The sequence below is a fragment of the Camelina sativa genome, chromosome 1, assembly GCF_030686135.1.
Source record: "Camelina sativa cultivar CO46 ecotype springtype chromosome 1, ASM3068613v1".
NCBI classification, from domain to species: domain Eukaryota; kingdom Viridiplantae; phylum Streptophyta; class Magnoliopsida; order Brassicales; family Brassicaceae; genus Camelina; species Camelina sativa.
The window spans coordinates 13714471-13737775 of NC_141880.1; the positions used below are offsets into that span (position 1 = coordinate 13714471).

The following is a 23305-nucleotide window of genomic DNA, read 5'->3' on the forward strand; positions in this document are numbered from 1 at the left end:
AATTTTACAAAAAAAAATATTTTAAAAAAAGAATCTATAAATAAAATCACGAAAAAAAAAATTACTAAACATAAAATCTTATTATATAAAGTTTAGTTCTCAAAGTTAATAATTCACCCGATCGTGAAACGTGTTAGTTTTAACGATCAAAGATCAAAGTTAAAAACTCACCAGATCATGATATGTGTCAGTTTTAACGATTATATATTCATGTTAGAAACTCATCATATCCTAACAAGTGTCAATTTTAACGATCAGAAATCACATTTCAAATTTAATAACTCATCAGATCATGACACATGTCAATTTTAATGATCAGAAATCATAGTTTTCAAGCTTGGTAAAACGATGCATAAGATAATTGTAATCTTATTATATTAAAAAAAAATTTGTTAATCCTAAAAGAAAAAGAATTGTAAATACACCCCTCTATATAAGCAAAGAGATGATGACATATTTTTCACCAAACAAAATAATTTCGACTAGCTTTGTTTTTCTTGGTTAAATTTTCTTTTCTTTGTTTTTATTAACATTTTGTTTGACACATCATTGTTCTTGAACAAGTCTCGAAGGCAATTTGTTTGTTGTCTAATCGAAGAACCTGTATAAAAAGATTCCTAGATATTACCACTTGTTTTCATCATCTTTTCTTTGAATTTTGTTTTGTTTCTCAATTTTATAATGCATACTACGCAATCTTTGACTTTGAAGTTTTAACAAAGTTTCTTATGCATAATAACTAAGGTTTTTGGGATTAACAAATTTCTCACGGTGTTACTATTATTTCTATTAATTTGCAGGACATGTAGCATAAAAAAAAATGAATATACAAATGCAAGATAACAACAGAGATTATATAACACTAGATCAACTAAACAGAAAGAGTTCTTATCGTCGAACGATAGTACGCCTTACAAGAGAGAGTGGGAAGCAAGATATTTTTTAAAAAAACAATGAGCTCATTGGAATAAATTTTCTCATAAAATAGAAAATGGATTAAGAAAATATACAGAAAATTATTAATTCTAAAAAATGTAAATACTCACTTCTATATAAACATAGATCGTCTCATACTATTCATCTAACAAAATAATCTATTCAAAAATATTGCTTTCAACTTTGTTCTATTGGTCAAACTTTTTTAATGGGAAGACAAATTTTCCTTACTTTTTTAAACCAAAATATACTCCTACTTTCTACTTTTTCAGTTTGGAATAGGTAAGATTAATATGTTGACCCAAACAAAATGGAAGATTAATATATGCATCTTCTTTTTTAATACTGTATTTTAAAATGTATTGTAGTAGTTTTAGATTGTTTTATTTAATTTATATGTCCATCTTTGAATTATTTGAGATTCATATACTATCGTCCTTATAATTTTCTATTATTTCATGAATAATGTCAAATTAATTTTCGTCTAATTTCCCAACCTTGATTGGTTGGTCATAGACCTTTTTTTGTACAAACATAATTGTTACCATTCATTCAATCTCAAATGGAGATAAAGAAGAGAAGGTCATCAACCTAATGGTTGGATAAAATAAGCTAAGCAAACACAAGCCTACAACAAACATAGATAAATTTAAAAAACATAAATCGTTGTTGATAGATCCATAGGAGCTTGAAGACAGAGGCTACATCATGGTGTGTCAAAGAAACTTCCATGAATACATTGGAAAATTTAACATTATCAAATGATTTTGTGACGTTGGAAAAGGGTTTTTTGTTTCATTGGTTGCTGGAGCAAGCCACTTTGAGATAGCTAAAAGACATGAACATGTTTTCTCCACACAGGAGAAGGGCAGAGCCGAGATTCTCTCTATGGTGGAGGAGGTTGGACGCAAGGTTATCTCCCCAAGGGAGGAAGGTGGGAGAGGTTGGACGCAAGGTTATCTCCCCAAGGGAGGAAGGAGGAGCGAAGGTTCTCTCCATGGTGGAGGAGGTTGGACGCAAGATTATCTTCATAAGGAAGGAGGGCAGAACCGAGATTCTCTCTATGGTTAGTCATACATTATTGTGATGTAGTTTTATTTTTTATTCAAAATGTTTTTTGAGCCAACAATTTTAGTGATTAAAGAAACTATGCAAAAGTGAAAGTAAAAAGACATATAATACTTAGCTTAATTTGTTCATATAGACATTTTCTAGGTGATGGTAAATAATACATTTGTAACATACAATATACTTAGGTGTAAAAAATACACTTTTAATAGTAACATACATAAAAGATTTGTATATAAATATAAATCAGTGTATTATAGCAAAAAAAAAAATTAATAAATAATATACAAAAAATTTAATATATTTAATTAAATTTTATTTTATTTACAAAACTTTAAATCCGCACATCGGGCGGGTCCTTATCTAGTTATATATATGCAAAGGCTTTTGTAGTTTGGAATATTAACAGTGTCAAGATTAGAATCACTTCCAATATTAAAACAGTGGATTACATTTCCTTAAAAGCCAAAAATGATTCTTGCATATTTGACACAAAATACAATGCTGGATTAATATAGTCTGAAATGTAAATCTATATATAATAGCAATCTCAATAAATACCACAAAAGTTATGTTTTTTTTATTCGTACTTTTTGGATAATTTTCCAAAAATATTTGTAAAAATTTTCAATTATGTGTTTTACGAAAAGTTGCAACTGTTCATTGTAACGATTTTTTATATAAAATTTCAACTATGCATTGTAGAGTTGTGTTTATTCGAATATTTGTATCTTTTGAAATATATATATATATATATATTATATATATATATTATATATATATATATATATATATATATATATATATATTACCACCAAAAGTTGTGTTTTTCAATTGTACTTTTTGGATACTTTTCTAAAAAAAATCTGTAAAAAAGAACTAAATTGTACGTTTTACAAAAAGTTGTGATTGCTCATTGTAAAGGTTTTTTTTGTAAAGTTCAAACTGTTCATTGTAGAGTTGTGCTTATTCTAATATTCATATCTTTTGAAATCTATATAGTTTTGTCTTTTGAACTATTTTCATTTTTTTTGCCATGACTTAAAATAATATATAATCCCATTAGTTTTTATAGCTTTCTAAATTATTTTCTAGCATTCATTCTTTTAAAAGTAAAGAAATTCCTCCATTTCTTGATTTAACAAAAGTTTTTTCTGAATGATGAATCTAGTTTACATTTTTAGTTAATTTTCAATACAAAAAATAAAAAAAAGGATGGTAATAAAGTGAGTTTTTGGATTTAATTTTTCCATATGGTAATAAAGATGTTTTCTATTTAAAAATAGTTTTTATGGGTTAAATACATATGAATTTGGATGCTGCATTAACATTATTACAAAGTTCAGATCTAAAAAGTTATCCTCTAGCTATCTTGTATATTTTTCCATTTTTGTTGGACGCTTTAATTGTAGTAAACGTGAAATGAATCGTTTTAAGTTGGAATTCTTTTTCAGATAAAATTTCAACTGATAGAAGAAAAGCAATGATTCTGATTCGTCAGTTCAACATAAAAGGAGGAAATGTTTTTATCAAACTATTTAATCAACATAAATAGTATAGTTTTGTGAGATCTTATAACTGTTTATTTGCTTGTTATAAATGTAACTTACGACATAAAATTATATATTTCTTAGAAAATTTATAAAAGATATATATTTTGGTTTTTAAATCTAAAATGTTTTTTTTTACATATCTTCTCTGTAGAGTTGTGTCTTTCACCATATCTTATTCACAACTTTTTTTTTTTTTTTTTGTTAAAAGGCATTCAATTAAAAACTAAGAGAGAAAACAAATGAGATTTTACAGGGCCGCAGCCCAGATAAATTTAAAACATACAGAAGCCCAGCTGGGTAGAAATAGTAAAGCTAAAAAGATAAAACCTAGTTAGAAGAGAACCACAACTTGAACCGGTAGTTGTAATTGAACCAATAAAACGGTTGAGCTCGCCAACCACTCCAAACCAACTTCAATTATTGCCACCCGAAGACTTATCGATGGAAAGTTTGTTTTCTCAGATCACAACCAGGAATTAGGTGTTTGCAATTAGGGTATCGTCCTCGCAGAGTTGGAGAACCAAAGGTGGAAAAGGTCAAGAGAGAGCGTCGGGTTCGTATCACGAAAGCTTGAGGCTCTGTTCCGGACGATGTTGTCAATCTGGCGAATTAGAAGATCAGAGGATTTGTAGTTGTTTCGATGAAGCCGATAGTTTCTCTCCGTCCATAGCGTGTAGATTGTAGCTTGCCAGGCCAGAAGGAGGAGTTTCTTTAAGACCCGAGATCCCCTGAATGATAAGAGACTCTGAAGCATCACAAACCACGATCTAGAAGGGGTAAATAAACACCGCTCCGTAACAGTACGCCACACCAACCAAGCAAATGAGCAGTCAAAGAAAAGATGGTCCCGGCTCTCCGGTTCGGCGGCACATAGTAGGCAACAGGAATCGACCTGCAAGCCCCAGTTCAACATTCTATCACGAGTTGGGCATCTATTCAACACAAACAACCAAGTGAGGAACTTATGCTTAGGGATTCCTCCAGAAAACCACACAATACTATGCCAAGGTACGGTCGGTAACTTCTCCTTTAGAGCTGAACAAATGTTTCCTGTTGTATGAGAATCTTTAAGATGATCATCGATCCACCAGCAGTAAGAGTCCGGATGTTGCAGTAGGGTGATAGTTGAGAGCTCAATATGCACATTGACCAGCGCATCTGATCTTGCAGGTGGTAGCCTCCAATCCCCCCCCGTCTCCATAAGTCAGCTAGTCGAGCTCCACGTGGGATGCCTATTTGATAGAGTCCGACGCCTGAAAGATAAGTTTCCATTCTTCCCAGTTTACTCCAGTGGTCTGTCCAGAATTGACAACTAGATCCATCTCCCACGTTCACCTTTATCCATGGATAAACTGAATCTCTGATCTTTAGAAGCTTGTTTGTTATCCAAGAGTATTTGCTGTTAGGTTTAATAGTCCAGAATTTGCTGAGGTTATCCGACAGGACAGCTGCGCTAAACCAAGCAACCCAAACCGATCCTGACCTGAAGAAGAGAAACCAGATGAGTTTCGCCGTACAGGCTTTGTTCCAGGTAAACAAGTCACGAATTCCCAACCCTCCTTCACTTTTCTCTGTTGTGACTGTTGTCCATGCGACTCTTGCTGAATGGGAACCCTCAGTCGTGCCTTTCCAAAGGAAAGCACTAGACAGTGAGTTTAAGATCCTAATGCACTTTTTTGGCAGGACAAAACCCGAGCACCAGAAGTTCGAAATACCAGCAATGACCGAATTAAGCATTTGAAGCCGACCAGCAAAAGAGAGAGTCTTAGTAGACCAAGCGTTGAACCGACTCTTTACCTTTTGTAGCAACGGGGCACAATCCAATAAGGTGAGTTTCTTAGTGCATAGAGGTAATCCTAGATATCTGATTGGCAGTTGCCCATGACTAATGCCAGAAATTGTTTGGATGTGAGCAATCTCAGATTGGGAGAGGCCTGAGGTAAAAAAACTAGTCTTTGGTAAACTAATCGCTAGACCAGAGACTGCTTCAAACTCATGTAAGACCTGAATAATATTTTGCACTGAAGAGGCATATCCATCTGTAAAAATTAGCAGATCATCAGCAAAACACAGGTGGGTTAGTTTTTGTTTTTCACATTTATGGTGATATTTGATCTTACCCTCTGCTGCTGCTTTGTCCAAACAGGCGGAAAGACAATTCATGGCAAGGACAAACAGATAGGGAGATAAGGGATCCCCTTGCCGTGAACAGTCCCATTAAACCCAACAGAGAAAGATGGCGTGCATATACATGCTCTAAGCCACCTGAGGTATAGTTCTGGAACTTCAATACCTCTAAGGCAGCTAAATATAAACTCCCAGCGTACAGTGTCAAAAGCCTTTGCAATGTCCACTTTGATAGTAATTATCTTAGCACCATTCTCTTTGTGATACCCACTGGCTAATTCAGCAGCTAATAAAGTGTTTTCAACTAACAACCGTCCTTAAATAAATGCAGTTTGGTTTGGCTGCACAAGATCAGGGAGAGCAGGCTTTAGTCTCGCCACAAGTAGCTTTGACACTACCTTGTACAAGGTGTTTAGACACGAGATGGGCCTAAAATCCAATATCATTGAAGCACCAGGAGATTTGGGGACTAGAGCAAGTATGGTGGCATTGACCGCAGATGGGAGAAAAGCCGTATGAAAGAAGTGGAGGATACTCGAGATGACCTCTTGACCAAGAATACCCCAAGAAGACTTGTAGAACGCTGAGGTAAATCCATCCGGTCCTGGAGCTTTGTTATCATTGAGCTTGAACAACACAGTCTTTATTTCCTCTGCTCCTGGTATTTTGACCATTGATTGTTTCAGTTCTGGTGGACAACGATAGCTCAAAATACTCTGAAACCAATTCATCGAAGCGCTAAGTGGCTGGAGGAATGCCGGATTCAGCAAAGACCGGAAGTGATTTACGGCTAGATTGCTCATCTCAATAGGATCTTCAATGACAAATCCTGAGGCAGAGGTAAAGGATCTAATGGCGTTAAAAGCATTCCGCATTTGCATAATCCAATGGAAATAGGTAGTATTTAGATCTCCCTCTTTTAGCCAGTTAATACGGGATCTCTGTTTGAAATAAGCTTCCTCTATTTTCTTGAGAAACTCCCATTTTGATTGAATGTCTTTTTCTTGTTGAAACAGAGCAGGGGTGGGATTCGTCAAAGCTTGGACCTGCACAGATTGAAGCAACATGTTAGTCTCTCTCACTCGGTTTTGAATATCCGAGAAGTTCTCTCGAGAAAGTGTTTTTAATTCTCTCTTTAAAGTTTTTTGTTTTGCACTCAAAGTTGACAAACATGTTTCCTGAGAATGCAGAATTTCGGCCAAGTTCCAAGCAGTATCAACCATGTGGAGAAAATCAAGGTGTTTGGTCAGAAAGTTAAAAAATTTGAAAGGCTTTGTACCGGCTGAGGGTAGGGGTGCAAAGAGGTTTAAAAGGCATGGAGAATGATCAGAGATTTCAAGGGCTAGGAAGGAGACAACACTATTGGGGTAGGTAGTAATCCAGTGGTTGTTTGCTAATACTCTGTCTAGCTTCTTTGCAATGGGATTAGAAACACTTTTGTTTGACCAGGTGAACAGGGATCCTTGAAAACGCAAATCAAATAACTCCAGTTGTAACAGGCAGTCCCTTAGCTCCATTATACGAGAAGTTAACCGATTGACATCAGGACTAGAGTGCTCTGCGGGGTGGATAATTTGGTTAAAGTCACCACACAAGATCCAAGGATTGGAGTCAAGCATTAGTCTCTGTTGGAGTCCCAAGAGTTCACACCAAAGGTCAGTTCGCTCTTCACCAGTATTAGGCGCATATAAAACTGTGAAGAAAAACCTATGACCACCCTGAATGGTGATTTCGCAGGTGGGCAGGTTTTTGGATTGGTGGATGACTGTAGCTGCAGCCGGAGCTTTCCAAATGACAATAATTCTTCCACTGTCATCAGAGTTGTGGTTAGAGGCGTAGTGCCAACCAAGACAGGTAAGGCTCATAACACGGTTCAAGTTAGGTTCTTTTATGTGGGTTTCAAGAATAGCACCAAAAGTTGGCTTATGAAAATTTAGCCAAGACTCAAAAGGCCGATGCTTATCCGGATCATTAAGACCTCGAATATTCCAACAAAAAGGTTGTATATACATGGAAAAAGAAAAAGGGTTGTATCTTATTCACAACTTTTAGTTCTAATAGATATGTTTATATAAATATTTATGTCTTTTGAAGTATATATATACCTATTTGTCTCTTTTTAGATAACTAACAAATCATTATTCGCTAACAAAAAATTTATGTTTCATGCTGAATCTCAATAATATGGATTTTAATATCCAATATCAACTTTAAAGATTTTAGAAATGAGTAATGTAGAAATTTAATCAACTTTAATTATGTAACTTACAATTGCGTTTATTTATATTAACTCTTTGTAAAATATGTGTTTTAAAGATTTAACTAATTGATCTTTTATTTTTAGAAGTTGTGTATCTTTATTATAATTATTGGTTAATAAATTTTAAGTCAAGATAATTTTTTTTGTTATTTTAAAATTATTTTATCAGAAAGTTGCATTTACTTATTATAATCTTTCGTTTGATATTCTTACTTAGGAGTTAAGATTATTTCATCATAATATTTGTTTAACTTAGAGTTGAGTATTTTTGCCATAATATTTTTTTTTAAGTGTTCATTTTGATGGTTGTGTTTTTTAACTAACAATTATATATTTTTAATATTTATGAAGTTTTAGCCCTACTTATTATTTTTTTCATTTGAGATAAATTTTAATTTTTTTCTTAGCATATATTTCAAACTATTTTATTACATTCAAATAATTTTATCACATATAGTTTTAATTTTTAGAAATTTAATTTAACTTCAAACTATTTTATTACATTCAAATAATTTTATAACATATAGTTTTAAGTTTGAAAATTTAATTTAATTTTAAATGAAATACTTTCATTCCCAATATCGCGGAGTCTGAGTTCTAGTTTAAATAAGAAAAAAATTCTTTATTTTTCCAGAAAACAAGTTAAACCTAAATTTTGAATCCAAAATCATAATCTAACCCTAAACAAAACATTTTTTTTACAAAATACACGTCTTTCCATAACACATTAATAAACATTAAAAAGATAAATACTATTTTAGCCTAATTGTCTTTTTCTAGTTATACAACTAACCCACTAAGATAAGCACAGATTGAGATGCAATCATTCTTGGGCTAACATTTAAGGTGGTAATAAAAAAATGATCCACGGCCACAGACATTGTCAATGATAAACAATAAAATAATCAAATAAGAGTTGTAAATTGGTGTCTTCCTAATAGAAAAAGGGTTTTGAAAAAGATTTTTGAGCTACAACAGATCAGTAGTGATTACTACTAAGAAGAGAATCCAATCAAAGAGAAGAGAGGAGAGAGACCATAAACTAGATGGCCTAATTAAAAAGGAATCCTAAAGTTGGCTCTTCTCAGGTTGTGGTGTTATGCTCTCATAATAATATACAGACAAAATACTCTCAACAACAGCTACATCTTCTAACAATCATCTCTCTTTTCAGATCTTCTTCAACGGCTTTTTGTTAAAACTGTAAATGTTTCTAATCCAATTGCTCGAGAGGCACACGGACGAATAACTGCCCGTTTAAGGTTACCACAGCCGATGTGTGATGAGGATCGATTCTCGTCGGCAAACTTACCACCTGCAATGTTCCAATGGAGGTCTGAGAATGCCATTCAACATTCTATGTATAAACTGAAGTATCGTGTAACAGAGTGTTTACCTTTTTGAAAGGAGTCGCTCCCCAGGGATTCATAGGGTTCTCAGGTTCTCCACTTATTACCAACCGCCCAGCCGGATCTGATTGGACTCGGACCTGTATTATTGTTGCCAAGACAAAAACTCAGTGTTAAACTCAATCTAAGGATCCATATGTAAACAACACTGAGTGTTTCAAATTTGAGAGCTAACCTCTTCACGAACTAGTCCTGGGACTAATGCATAGACCTCAAAGCAATCTTGCTGCAGGTAAGGGAAGAGATTATTAATACATGTAAAACCAGAAAGTAGTTGCTCAGGGTTTTAAGAATGTGGCGATTGCTTTTACCGTCCTCAGTACGTTAATCTTGACCCAGTCAGCTGGTGGTCCAACATCAACAACTGTAACATCCAACCTAAGAAACACAACAAATGAAAATTAGAATGCAAATGTGAATGATCATCTATCGAAAACCAGACCACAAAGCTAAAAACCATACATAGGTTTAGAAACTTGGTTGGCATTTTTTGCACCATATTCAGCAGGCCTCTTGCGTTTGAGCAAACCTGATGACATTGCCCAGATGTAAGTAACAACCCGAATCAAAGTGTCAATAATATATATGAGAACCAAGACTTCTTCATCAAACAGAACTCATACCAGGGGAGGTCCCAATCTGTTTCTCACGCTTTGGATGAACAACTAAGTTCTTATCCTACCAATTACAAAACAGCATGTTAGTTCAGACGATGACAACAAAGATATAAAGTGAATCTGTGAATGTAAAATGAAAAATTTGTTTGGTAACAAGATTCAACCGGACCTTGATTGCAGCAGGATCACTAACTTCACCGTTACCATTAAGACGCTGTGAATGCCAACCTTGCATAGCACGTGCTGCTGAATCTCTCCTTGCTCTACCTGATCCAGCCGCCTAGTGTAGAAACAAGGCAGCGGGTTAAGTTTAAACACAAACATCAATCATAAGAAGAAGATCGAACAAAAACTACAGACGCATGATGATTTTCTCAATCTTACATGATTATCAGTATTCATTGGTTCTAGCTCCAACGGAAGGGGTACCTGAAGTTCACCTCCACTAACTTTATGCCGCTCATATTCAAGAAGAGCCTGAAAAATTAAGAATATATAATGTTACTGTATCTAAGGGAAAATATAATTCAAGATGATTCACAATTGTTTTCTGTTCAATCATTTAAATTATTTCTCAGAAGGATTGATGCATAAAGCCCGTGCTAGTGTATACAAAAGTCACATGAAAGAAACCAAAAGCAGAGAGTGGAAAAGTTCGAGATTATAATCTCACCTTCTCGTAGAAACCTCGGAAAGTCCATGATACTGTTGTACATGTCCTGAACAAACAATTGGCCAATTCGAGGTTAAGTCTTGCAAATTTACACATGATTTCCCAAAAAAATTTAAGACAAACCACTCATAAGAGAAGCATTCTTCTTACTTTGGGGGCCTGAAAGACTCTCCCACTTGCCGCCATAGTTTGCTTCCAGTAACCTATCCAGTAAAAAAACATATTAACCATAGAAAATCACCGAAAGCCCACTGCTAGATCATGAACAACAGTATGCATGCAAGTAAGGCAGGAAGGGAAGATGACAAGCAAAAACCACATTTTCTCGTCAGAAAAGACGCTGTGATATTCATCAGGCATATTCACAGTGACCCATACCTTGTCATACCCGCCCAATCTAGTTACAGCTCTCCACAACCTTGTGCCAAAGAAAGTGATTAAATATCAGCTTCTGAAAATTTTACAATGTATAACACACTAAAGTGACTAAATAATGATGGGAAGCAAGCTTACTTAAGGCAGTTTAGTCCTTCCCCATAAAATTTTGGTGGTTTGAAATCCATGTTTCTCTCTTTAAAAAAACTATCCAATTCTTTCATAAAATCAGACTGATCCTCTTCTGTTCCAGATTCATTACCGTCGGACCTATCATCCAAGAGGAAAGAGCGCTTTGGGCGCATGGTCCCATCAAAGCCAGATGGTGTCCGAACTATTTTATGGACTCCGTTATTCAAATCTCCACTACCCCGCGCTTCAGACTTTATATTGGAAGATGCAACACGAGGACCGGGTCCACGTCTCACTGGTGCACTTACATTATCTGCATCATTTATCACAAGTTGTCTAGAATTATCTTGCTTTACAGTATTAGCCTCAACATTGACATCCTTGTTATTAGTAGAGTCAACAGTAGCATCAGCAGCCAATTTAGAATCTGGTAGATCAAGTTCCATCTCTTCTGTAGCTTCAGCGTCAGCCATAGTCATTCCTTCATCATGATCAGAGGAAGTTTGGGTAGCGGGCAAGACAGATAACCCTTTGTCACTGTCTTCTGAGACTCTAACTGCCAACACATCAGAGTTTTTGTCATTGTCTGTCAAATTTTCAGTGGCAGGCATGTCCGGTTCTTTTTCCACGTTCATTGAGGCTTCTGAGAGAGGCTCAGATGGCGTATCCTCCAGTTTAGATAAAGTCTCAGAACCAGGCACCTCTAGCCCTTTGTCAAACTCCCTTGTATCCTCCAGTTTAGATATGGTCTCAGAACCAGGCACCTCTAGCTCTGTGTCAAGCTCCCTTGTGGTCCCGTGATCATGATCGACTGGTCCACTTCCATCGCCAGCCAAATTCACATTGTTAGCCTCACCCTCATCCGTACTTTCATTGTTCTCCTCAACAACTTTGGCATCAGGATTGGCTGGAAATTCGTTATGGTCTCCGGAGGATATGATCTCATGTTCTTCTGCAGCTTTGTCCTGCTCCATTACTGTGTTCTTCTGCAGCGATCCTTCTTCTTCCGAATGTTTGTTATCAGGATTGACTGCAAATTCTTCATGGTCTCCTGAGGCTATCATGTCATCTTCTTCTGCAGCTTTTTCCTCCTCCATCACAATATCATCATGCTGATGCAGTGATCCTGTGCCCTCCTCCAAGAGTGTGGAGTCAGGTATTTCAGCCGTTTCTTCAAGGACTACTTCATCATCTTTGTCAACCTTGAGAGCATCTCCGTCATCTTTCAAGATAGGGTCTATGTTCTCTTCCGGAGTGTCTTCAACAGTAGGGTTGATGAACCCTTCGTCAGTATCTAAAGCTACTGACGGAGATGGAACTCGAGGCGGATCATCATCATTGGTCTCCGTCTCAAGCATAGAAGTCACCTCGTTCGAAGCAAGTGAAGTACCTATTTCAGTAACCATGGGACATGGAGCTTCCTCTCCTGGATTCTCATCCTCCGTTTCCTTTACATCATCCTGCCTTAGCTCTCCACTTTCAATTTCCTTGTCAGCGACCAGTTCAACTCTCTCACTCTCCAACTCCGTTAAATTCTCCATTGTAGTAGATTCTATTCCCGTTAGATTCTCCATTGTTGATTCCATTTAAACAGCATTCCTATAAACAAATACAATAAACATATAAATCAATTAGTAATTGGAGAAAACAAATGAAATGACCACTGAAGCTTACAATTTAGACAAACCCCAAAAACACACACACAAAAGTATGTTCATATAGTACCCAATAAACAACAGCTTAAATGTTTGTGTGGGGATTTGTTAATTTTTTTTCAAGATATATTTGGTTTTTTTTTTTTTTTTTCTCTCTTAGGGTTTTGGTTTTGTGTTTATTAAAAAAAATAAAAGAGGATTAGGAACACATAAGCAAATAAAAATAAAAATAAAAAAGATTTCTCCATATTGAGATTCTCCATATTGCGAATTCAATCCAAGATTTGTAAATAGGATTTATAAAAAAACCATTGAAGGAGAAGCTAAACAATAGAGTCTTGAATTCCGGATTCATCTTAATAAAATTTTATTTCCCAAATTCCGGAAAAAATAAAGCGTTAAAATAAACGAAAACGAACCTTGGTTGGTAGAGACGAAGAAGCAGAACGGGGAAAAAGGTAGAGATGGAGATGGATGAATAGGTTTTTTTGTGTTTCCGAGCTCCTTGTGCAGTGGTGGTGACTGAAACACTCTTTTTCTCTTTCGTCGTCGTCGTCGTCCTCAAAATTTTTTACACACACCGATCGAATTGGAGAAATGATATCGAGGGTTTGCAATTTTAACCGGTTTTTTTTTTTTTTTTTTATAGCTTTTTTGGGCTCTCACGGGCTTTTTGACCTAATCTACTTGGCCCGATATACATCACTAATCTTGTCGGAAATTAATTCATTTTCTCTTTTTTTTGGCGTTTCAAAATAATATAGTGATATTGAAAATATATACTTTCGATGAAAAAATGATTAAAGTACCTTACTCTTCTTTTATTATGTTCCAAAACTAAGTTGCATGGAAACATAGACGAATATGCAGATTACCCAAAAAAAACGGATATACAGAAGTAAAATGTTTCGGAAATGGGAAATAAAATGTTTCAAAAGTAAAAAGCAAAATGTTTCGAAAATAGAAAGCAAAATGTTTCGGAAACGGAAAGCAAAATGTTTCGGAAACAAGAAACAATTTATATTTTCTAAAGTTAGAAAATGGAAAAGTTTTGAAAACATATGTACGTATATATATATATATATATATATATATAGATAAACACCAAACATTTTGATTATTGGGGACTTGGCTACCCGATTTATCAGTGTGGAAGATAAACTTAGGAATTTGATTCTTCTTCATTATAATACCAATGCTGAACCTCTTAAATGTAACTACGATGTGTCTCACATCGAAGATAACAATAACTCTAAGCCAAGTGGATAATTCGTAATTCGAATGGTATTCTCCTTTGAATGTGGAATGGGCAAAATTTCAAGGAGGGACAACAATTGAAGAGTTAGAGAGTACATCATTTCTGTGGGAAATTCAATCATCTTGGGCTCTAGGATATTGAAAGGTTATAATTGAAGTACAACATCAACATTGTACGACATGTCAATAACAATATATCAAATCCCCGCCTCCAACACTAATTGGATACAATATGGAGTTAGAAACCAATGTTCTCCTCTATGAGTTTCTTGTTTCTTCATTGGGAGAAAATCACTATGCTGATAAACTAGTAAAACATGCAATTGTCAGCCTGAGTGATTAAAATACATTACCTTTTTATCATGTTCAAAAATTAAGTTGCATGGAAACGAAACAGATACACAGAAACAAAATGTTTCGAAAATGGAAAGCAAAATGCTTTGTAAATGGGAAACAAAATGATTCGGAAATGGGAAACAATTTTTTTTTCTAAAATAGAAAATAGAAAAGTTTTGGAAACGTATGTATATATAAAACAAAACACCTACATATCACATTCGAATGAAATAGCTAATGAAGAAGGAACATAACATGTTTAATAACATGATAGCGAGTAAAGCTTATCGAAAGAAAGCAAAGTCAAACTTACTTTTTATGCTTGTTATCTTCGGTATATGGCACATATTTCTGTTTTTGTAATAAATTGTTTTCTAAAGTTTCGTATTGAGTTTGTACCTGCTGTAATACATAATTGATTAAAGAAAGATATTGTAAGGGAAAGAAATATATATATATATATATATAAACACTAAACAAAAAAACCCTATTAAAAATAATATTTGAAACCACACAAATTCAAAACGTAAATATTAAATAATTGAATTAAAACTCTAAAAGATAGATATTATATATATGAGTAATTTACTTATATAAAAAATATATCTATGATAAAATGTTTCGAAAATGGAAAGCAAAATGTTTCGGAAACGGAAAGCAAAATGTTTCGGAAACAAGAAACAATTTATATTTTCTAAAATTGGAAAATGGAAAAGTTTTAAAAACATATGTACGTATATATATACAGATATATAATAAACACCAAACATTTTGATTCTTGGGGACTTGGCTACCCGATTATCAGTGTGGAAGATAAACTTAGGAATTTGATTCTTCTTCATAATAATACCAATGTTAAACCTCTTAAATGTAATACGATGTGTCTCACATCAAAGATAACAACAACTCTAAGCCAAGTGGATAATTCGTAATTCGAATGGTATTCTCCTTTGAATGTGGAATGGACAAAATTTCAAAGAGAGACAACAAGTGAAGAGTTAGAGAGTACATCATTTCTGTGGGAAATTCAATCATCTTGGGCTCTAGGATATTGAAAGGTTATATTTGAAGTACAACATCAACATTGTACGACATGTCAATAACAATATATCAAATCCTCGCCTCCAACACTAATTGGATACAATATGGAGTTGGAAACCAATGTTCTCCTCTATGAGTTTCTTGTTTCTTCATTGGGAGAAAAATCACTATGCTGATAAACTAGCAAAACATGCAATTGTCAGCTTGAGTGATTAAAATACCTTACATTTTTATCATGTTCAAAAATTAAGTTGCATGGAAACGAAACAAATACACATAAACAAAATGTTTCGAAAATGGAAAGCAAAATGCTTTGGAAATGGGAAACAAAATGATTCGGAAATATATCTTTAAAAATTAATCAGGGGTTTTAAGCTACTAATAATATTATATATCATGAATTCTTATATTTCTAAATTATTTATTTATAAAATTTCTAAACTAAGAAAAAGTTTATGTCGCGTTTCCAAAACGGAAACAGAGTTTCCATCGTGTTTCCATCGTGTTTCCATCGTGTTTCCAAACAAAGATTTCCAATAATTCAAATAAAGATTTCCAAAATCAGAGTTTTCATACCTTGTTTATGTGTTTTCACAAATTTCCGTTTCTGAAACATTTCAAAAACAAAAAATATCTCAAAAACTTTCCATGCAACATTGTCCAAATATTGCCTTTCTTTATGTGTTACCTTTCGATGAATAAAAGAAACTTTTAGTTTTAAAGAAAACGAATTTCCATAACAATGAACTTCTTCTTTTTTATTTCATTATGTTGTCTTTTTGTAAAATAGTTTCATTACAAGAAACACGTTAAATAACGTCGGTTCTTTTAAGTCAGTTCTTCAACCGACGTTAAATGTGAGAATGGAACGGGTACTAACATCATTTGCTTAACCGACGCTAACATTTATTTTGTTTTGTAAAAGTTTTTATTTGTGAATGGATTACACTCGAAGTAGAACTATCTACAATTTATCGACAATTTCATGAAAGTAGCATTACGATTTACGAATAGGCAAGAGTTAGAGATTCATTGTCTAGATAATAGGTTGCTTGAGGCATGTAAAACATTCTAAGTTGATTAGGAATACTTTATGAACCAATTACCCCATCCTTAGGAGCTTTTTTGATTGTTTACAATTTTTGCATTAACTCGATCCCTCACCTGATCCAGTACTCGATCCCTCACTTGTTCTTATTTTCTTGTTACCCGACCTCCTACTCGATCCGGTACTCGATCATCAGCATTATGTACCTCGGTCGAGTAGCTCTTTGCTTTATTCTTTTTATTTTTGTTCATATTAGGTTGTTAGACAAAACTCCTTTGATTGCTTGGCTTGACTTGCATAGTTTTGAATGTGTTATATTTGCTACTCTGCTAACATACAACCCCTGTTCAAAAACGCGGTCGCCGAAGCCGCTTAGGCGCCGGATAATCGCTCGGCGGCAGAGGTTCGCTGCGATTTCAGCCAAATCGGAGTAAAAATAGAGAACAAAAAAAATTGCTAAATTTTGTCTTTTTGATTTGAAATAATATAATATAAGATGGATCTACTATGTAGTTATTGAAAACAGTTTAATTGGAAGTGAATTCATCCAAAAACAAGGTTGAAAAATGAGGGGCAGCCATAGATTAGGGTTGCAGGTCACCGAAGTCGTGAGGAGAAGACGATGCGGAAATGACCAATTTGCCCCTCATTAATAAAATCGACAAAAAAAAAACACAAAACACAATACTGGGAATTGAACTCAAGACACGTTACCGAGTAATCACGCAAACCACTCGACTACGACAAAAACTTTGAAATGATTTACAATTGTAACATATTATAGATAAAAGGCCTAAAACTAGTCATCGACTAATCCCCGATTTAAATCCGATTAATCCCTAGGCGTTCCCTCACCACCCGACTAACGCCTAGTGATTTTTAAAACAGAACATACAACCATTTGGAGTGATTAATTTTTGTACTACAACTGCATAGAAAATTGATACTCTGGGTGAAAATCTTGTTATCAGAATTACACAGAGCTTGCCATATGGGAGGATATTTCCATAAAATACATAGCCTTTTGTGAGATTGTGAAAGAGGCGAAGTCTTGTAAAAACTCAAACATTAGAGATCGACATCGTATTGATAACATCTTATAAATAATAACAAAACTAAAATTATTTATATATTTCTCCAAGTGAAACTTGGATGAGAGGCATATTCTTGAGAGACAATATCTGTGACGTTTCATTTCTTACATAAATTATATGTGTATGTGTGTATAGTCATACACTCTTATGAATAGATAGGGACGAGAGGTGAGTGAGAAGCCTCTCTTCTTATTATGTTTTACTACTAATCTCTTATACATAACCTCTATTTACAATGGAAAGGAGAACATAATGATTCATACACTATTTAAGGACACAAAGACAAGTATATAAGTATTAGTGACAAGTGATAAACAAGTATTACACCATAGGGACATGTATTATAATTTAGGACAAATAACACCCACACCCACTTTCTTACAAACAAATACCACCCACACCCACTTTCCACTCTTCCTATACTTTCTACCTGTAAAATTACATCTTACCCCTCAAAACTCTCTTCAGTCAATTTATTTTTACTTACCCATCTCACTTTCTTACCGATCTCAATTTTTTGTAAAATCAGTACATTTATTTTTTACAACCGTAAAAAACACAAAACCCCAATTCCCCCCCAAACCCGACATCCCCAATTCTCTTCAACCCTAATTTTGCATTTCACGAGTTTCGAATCCCTTGTTTCCTACCTCTCCTTAATTTGTTCCGTTTGTTCCATTATCTCCATTTGTTCCGTTTTCCGATTAACTTGCCGCCGGTAACCGCCTTCGGAGATGGAAGAGCCCCGTCGTCGCGTCTCCAAATTTTCGACCGATGAACCGTCATCGGCAACTGTTGGTGATACTTCTGGAGAAAAATCTGCAGATTGGGATGATCGGCTCCCTCTCCGTCTGTTTGCAACTGACCGTTTCCCCGACGCTAGGTTGAATGTTTACTCACGACCTGATATCCTGACGACAGTCCACAATGTTCTCAAAGGCACTCCCCAATTCGATACGATTCTTAGCTCAAGTCTGGGTTCTCTATTCCGGCTTCGTATTGGTGAGTCTCCTATCTCCTGCAAATTACTCCACGCTTTGCTATGTAGGCAGGTTCTGTCCAAAAAAAAATACGAACTGTGGACTGTATTCGGTGGATACCCTTTGAGGTTTTCTTTAGTTGAATTTGGTGTTGTGACTGGCCTTCAATGTGACGAATTTCCGGAAGATTACGACCCCGAAGACGACCCTGCTCCCGAACCTCATGATGAATGTTACTGGGACACGTTGATTGGTAGAGATCGCAAGGCGACCCTGGGTGATGTGTCCACTATTTTTGAAGACCCTACTATCAAGGATTTGGATCGGAAGCTTCGTCTAGCGTTGCTACTCATAGTCGATGGTGTACTCATCGCCTCCAGCCAAACGAGCCGACCAACTTTGAAGTATGTTGAGATTCTTGTAGACATCGACTCGTTCCTAGCATTTCCTTGGGGCAGAGAATCCTTCTTGAAGACTATTTCCACTATGAGACCTGATCTCAAACCGCAATCCATACCAGTGGCTAAAAGACTTAAACGGCAGGGCAAGGTTCAACCAACGGACTCCGTGAAGAGTTTCACGGAGAAGTTACAACAGAAGTCCTTCCGTTTGCATGGCTTCCCTCTTGCGCTTCAACTGCTCGCATATCGTAACATTTCTGGATTACGAGACAAGGTACCAGGTGCTGGTGACAGCCGCACTTTCCTGGAATGGTGTTCAGTTGGCCTACCAAAGAATAATTTACCTTTGACAGACGTCATAAGTGTTGAGCATTATCCAGATGTAAGTTGTCTTATATACACATTATTAACTTGGATTACATTATCCACGTGGATACACACATTATGACATTTTGTCTATCCCAACCGCAGCTATTAGTTTCTCCGTTTTTGGAAGCTGTCCAACACGAAGGGATTGTTGAATCTGGTTGGGGAGAGTGGGACGATGAGATTAAAGACAAAAGGATTGCTTATATGGAAAGTCTCATTCAGGCAGGACATATCTTCACCAAAAAGGAATGGCCAGGGGGTGATTGTTCTTTGCCTTTAATAACTCTACCTGATAAGAAGGGCAAAGGGCTTCACAGGAAGCACATTATTCCTAGGCGGAAAGAGATTTCTTCCAAACTTCGTGTCAATCAACCTTCTCCCAAGTCCAAATGCTCGAGTTCTAAGAGGCCCCGTGTTATCTTCTCCAATACTGAGGATAATGGTTTCGCTGATTTCAAAGCTGCTGTAGAGAAAGAACTTAATTCTATTAGGGATGCGTCAGATAGTAAGTTTAAAAAGCTGCAATCTGAGAACAGGAAACTACAGCAGCAGATTAACTCCCTTCGATTCCGTAGGCGGTTAAGACTACCGCTAAGGCGCACCATTAGGAGGCCAGCATCCGTCTCTCCCTCTACTGTCAAGGAATCACCACCGGCCCCTGTCGCAGTCGATGAGTTTAACTGTCCGAAGAACGCGGCAGAGAATGTTACGGTCGGGACGTCACCCCCAACTCCTCAACAATCTCCGACCAAAGCAGTCACGTCTCCTGACGATATCCTTCTTAACCAACACGACTGGGAACAATATGTCCACCCGTTTGGGACAACGGTATGTTGTTGTTTTCCATCATCTTGTAGCTAGTCTGAATGCATTGGTATTCATCTTAGTCAAATTATACAGGAACATTCCGTTGGAAACTGCTCGTCCCCTATGAAAGATGTGATTCAGGATGATTCAGGATGTCCGAACTCTTGCCTCAATCCCGTTTATGACACTGACACTAAGGTTAGACACACTTGTACCTTTTATATTAAACTTCGAGTAGCTTCCTTTTTGTTAATTAAACTACTTTTTGGAAAACAGCAATCCCCGGTATATGACACCGTCACCAAACATGTTCCCTTGGATGACCAATCGGTACATATCCCATATTTTTCCTTTTTCAACATTTACCCCAGTTTACAAACTTACACTGTCCATGTGGATACATTTACAATATCAACATTCACCCCAATTTCCAAAACTTTACAAACTTACACTGTCCATGTGGATACATTTTCAATATACAGGCTGCGACATATATTGATCAAAACGGAGTTAACTCCGCTGCTAATGCATCTCCACAACCCCTACAACCTTACACCAGCTTGTTACAGGGATTTATTGGGAACTCTAATGTCAATCCTCAATTGCCTGCTCCTAGTCCTGTCCTTGACGGTACACCTTCTGACAATATTGAGGTATCTTTTTACCAAACTAATATACTTTCCGAGTAAGTCTCTAACCTCAACTATATCTCACTACTCAAACACTTGCTAACCTTCACGCAGAAAATTGACGCTGATAATGTGTTGGAAGCCACTCGACTAACGTTAATTGAGGTAAGCAATTCCGTTTATTAATATTTCCTATCATGAATATCCTATCCACATGGACACCTCACTTAGACTAGTTGTTTAATCACAACTTTAATGTATCCACATGGATATGCATCATCATTTCGTTGCCTTTTTCTTGCAGGACACCAATGTTGACATAGACAGAGCTTGTGCCGATGAGGTACGTCAGACAAATACTACTTCGAAATCATTTTGTTAACTCTTACCTCATAGTTATTTCTTTGGGACCCCAACTTGCTTTATTAGGATGATGGCCGTGAGTCCCCCATACAACCTAACGAATCCGACAGCGAAGCCACCGAGGTATTCCATCCTTCTCTACTTTCCATCGAATCCCTGCCTAGTTTTTTGCTGCCTAATAGTTTGCTGAAAATGAAATCTTCATCACCTCACAGAGCAATGCTACGCCCACAGACCTTGTTGATGTCAGTGATTCTTCGCCAGGCAAACCTACACAAAAGGGTGTTCTCTCGGGACCAGAAGAGACCCTTATCTCGGCTGTTTTGCGGATTCCTACACTTTCACCGTCCCAACTGCCCGACCTACTACTCATTGTCGACAAAGATTTAGCATCCCTCATGAAAAAATCTCTGAAATCATGTCCAAACACGTAACTTTCTACACACCCTATGCCATTTTTTATTCTAACAATATCGGACCACTGACCTAACCGTGGATACCATTTTCAAAACCTCCAGGGTACACATAACAAAATGTGGATACCCAGTTGACAACTTGTTTTTCAAACAGTTAGCGAAGCCTCAGAATTGGGTTAGTACATTGGTAAGTATTTACTATCTACCAAAATCTGAAATCGTTTTTTAGTTAATCTATACTTACACATTGTTTTCACCCTCTTCTCACAGCATATGGAGGTTTTAGTGGATTTTCTACAAAAAAAGCTGCAAAAGTTCCTACTCATTGAACGCTCTCTCTTCCTCTCACCCTGGCTTGGGAACTACTTACAAGGGAAGTATCCTTCCTTCTGTCAAGCAAAAGTGAAGGGCAGAGTCAAGTGGGACAATAAGCTAAAACGTAAAACCTATGGTTCTCCTTCAAAGTGGTTTGTGGATTGGAACACAATATATATACCGATGATTTGGGACAATTCTCACTGGGTTGGCTTAGTCATTAACCTCTCCAATTGGAGCATAGAAATCCTCGATCCTAATGTCAGTCTATACGACGACGCTAAGGTTGCCACCTTCATAGCCCCGTTCACAGAGCAGCTGCCATACCTTATTTCAAAACTTTGCACACCGCCTCCAACTCAAGATCATGGCTGCACTCCATTCACTTGGTCGAGGGTACAGGACATTTACGTCAATGAGAGATGTGGTGATTGTGGTCCCCTTGCCATGAAGTTGCTAGAGATCGTCGCAACTGGGTTTGGTCCGGAACTCATGTCTCAGATCACCGACCAAATCGTCAATGATATCAGGTCACAATACGCGTTAGACATCTATAAGGAATATGTCGCACCCATCTACTCCAACTAGTTTCAAAACTTTTATTCGCACCCTCTGTTAGGTTTCTCTCTGTATGTTTGTATCATGCCGTACTTTTAGCGACCTGTATCCTTGAACTTCTCTGTCCGTATGCCTATCTACGTTAGGATCTCGTTACCTTCAATAACCCCTCACAGTTATCCCCTGTATCCAAATGGACATGTTACCTACAATAACCCCTCACAGTTATCCCCGGTATCCACCGATGTCTGACCACATGACAAGTACGATTCCTCAGCTCATGTACACTATCTATTTCCGGCTTAGTATTAATCCATAACATACACCCATAACCATATCATATAGCCACGTATATCCACGTGGTCAGACATCGGTGGATATCTCTCACTACTTAAATAGTTAGCAGTTTTCACTCAAACTTAATTTACACCGGAAAATATATGTTGCTATGGTTAACCTGATAATACATTTTTTACATAAACCACTACGATCAGCTACCCCACTGTGTTGATTCCAGAGTGTATATTTAACAAAATGGAAGGAATCAGCCTAAACCCTAAACCCTAAACTCTACACCCTCTAACCAACACCCTAGACCCAACACCCTTTAAACCCTAAACCCTAAACCATAAACCAACACCCTCTAAACCCTAAACCCTCAAACCAACACCCTTTACCCAAAACCCTCTAAACCCTAAACCCTAAACCCTATACCCTAAACACTAAACCCTAACCCCTAAACCTTAACCCTACCCCATGAACCCTTAACAGTAAACCCTAAAACATCGTCTGGAAATAACCCTAAAAAACCCTAAAAAACTCCCAACTCAATGAAATTTTGTGTCAGGAATTTGAAGATTACTTTGGTGAACTCTAGAGACTAGAG

General features: G+C 36.3%; 1 protein-coding gene across 1 annotated transcript; it reads right to left on the reverse strand.

The window, feature by feature from the left end:
• Positions 1-8854: 8854 nt before the first annotated feature.
• LOC104790984 (AT-rich interactive domain-containing protein 3) lies at positions 8855-13547 on the reverse strand. Its single transcript, XM_087458397.1, has 13 exons — positions 13225-13547; positions 11157-12749; positions 11022-11061; positions 10794-10846; positions 10644-10689; positions 10355-10447; positions 10140-10250; positions 9977-10031; positions 9816-9882; positions 9665-9731; positions 9529-9579; positions 9341-9433; positions 8855-9259 (listed from the first exon to the last, which is right to left on the reverse strand). The coding sequence occupies exons 2-13, from the start codon at positions 12734-12736 to the stop codon at positions 9158-9160; spliced, it is 2358 nt and encodes a 785-aa protein (XP_087314523.1). The 5' UTR covers positions 12737-12749; positions 13225-13547; the 3' UTR covers positions 8855-9157.
• Between the last annotated feature and the right edge of the window lie 9758 nt (positions 13548-23305).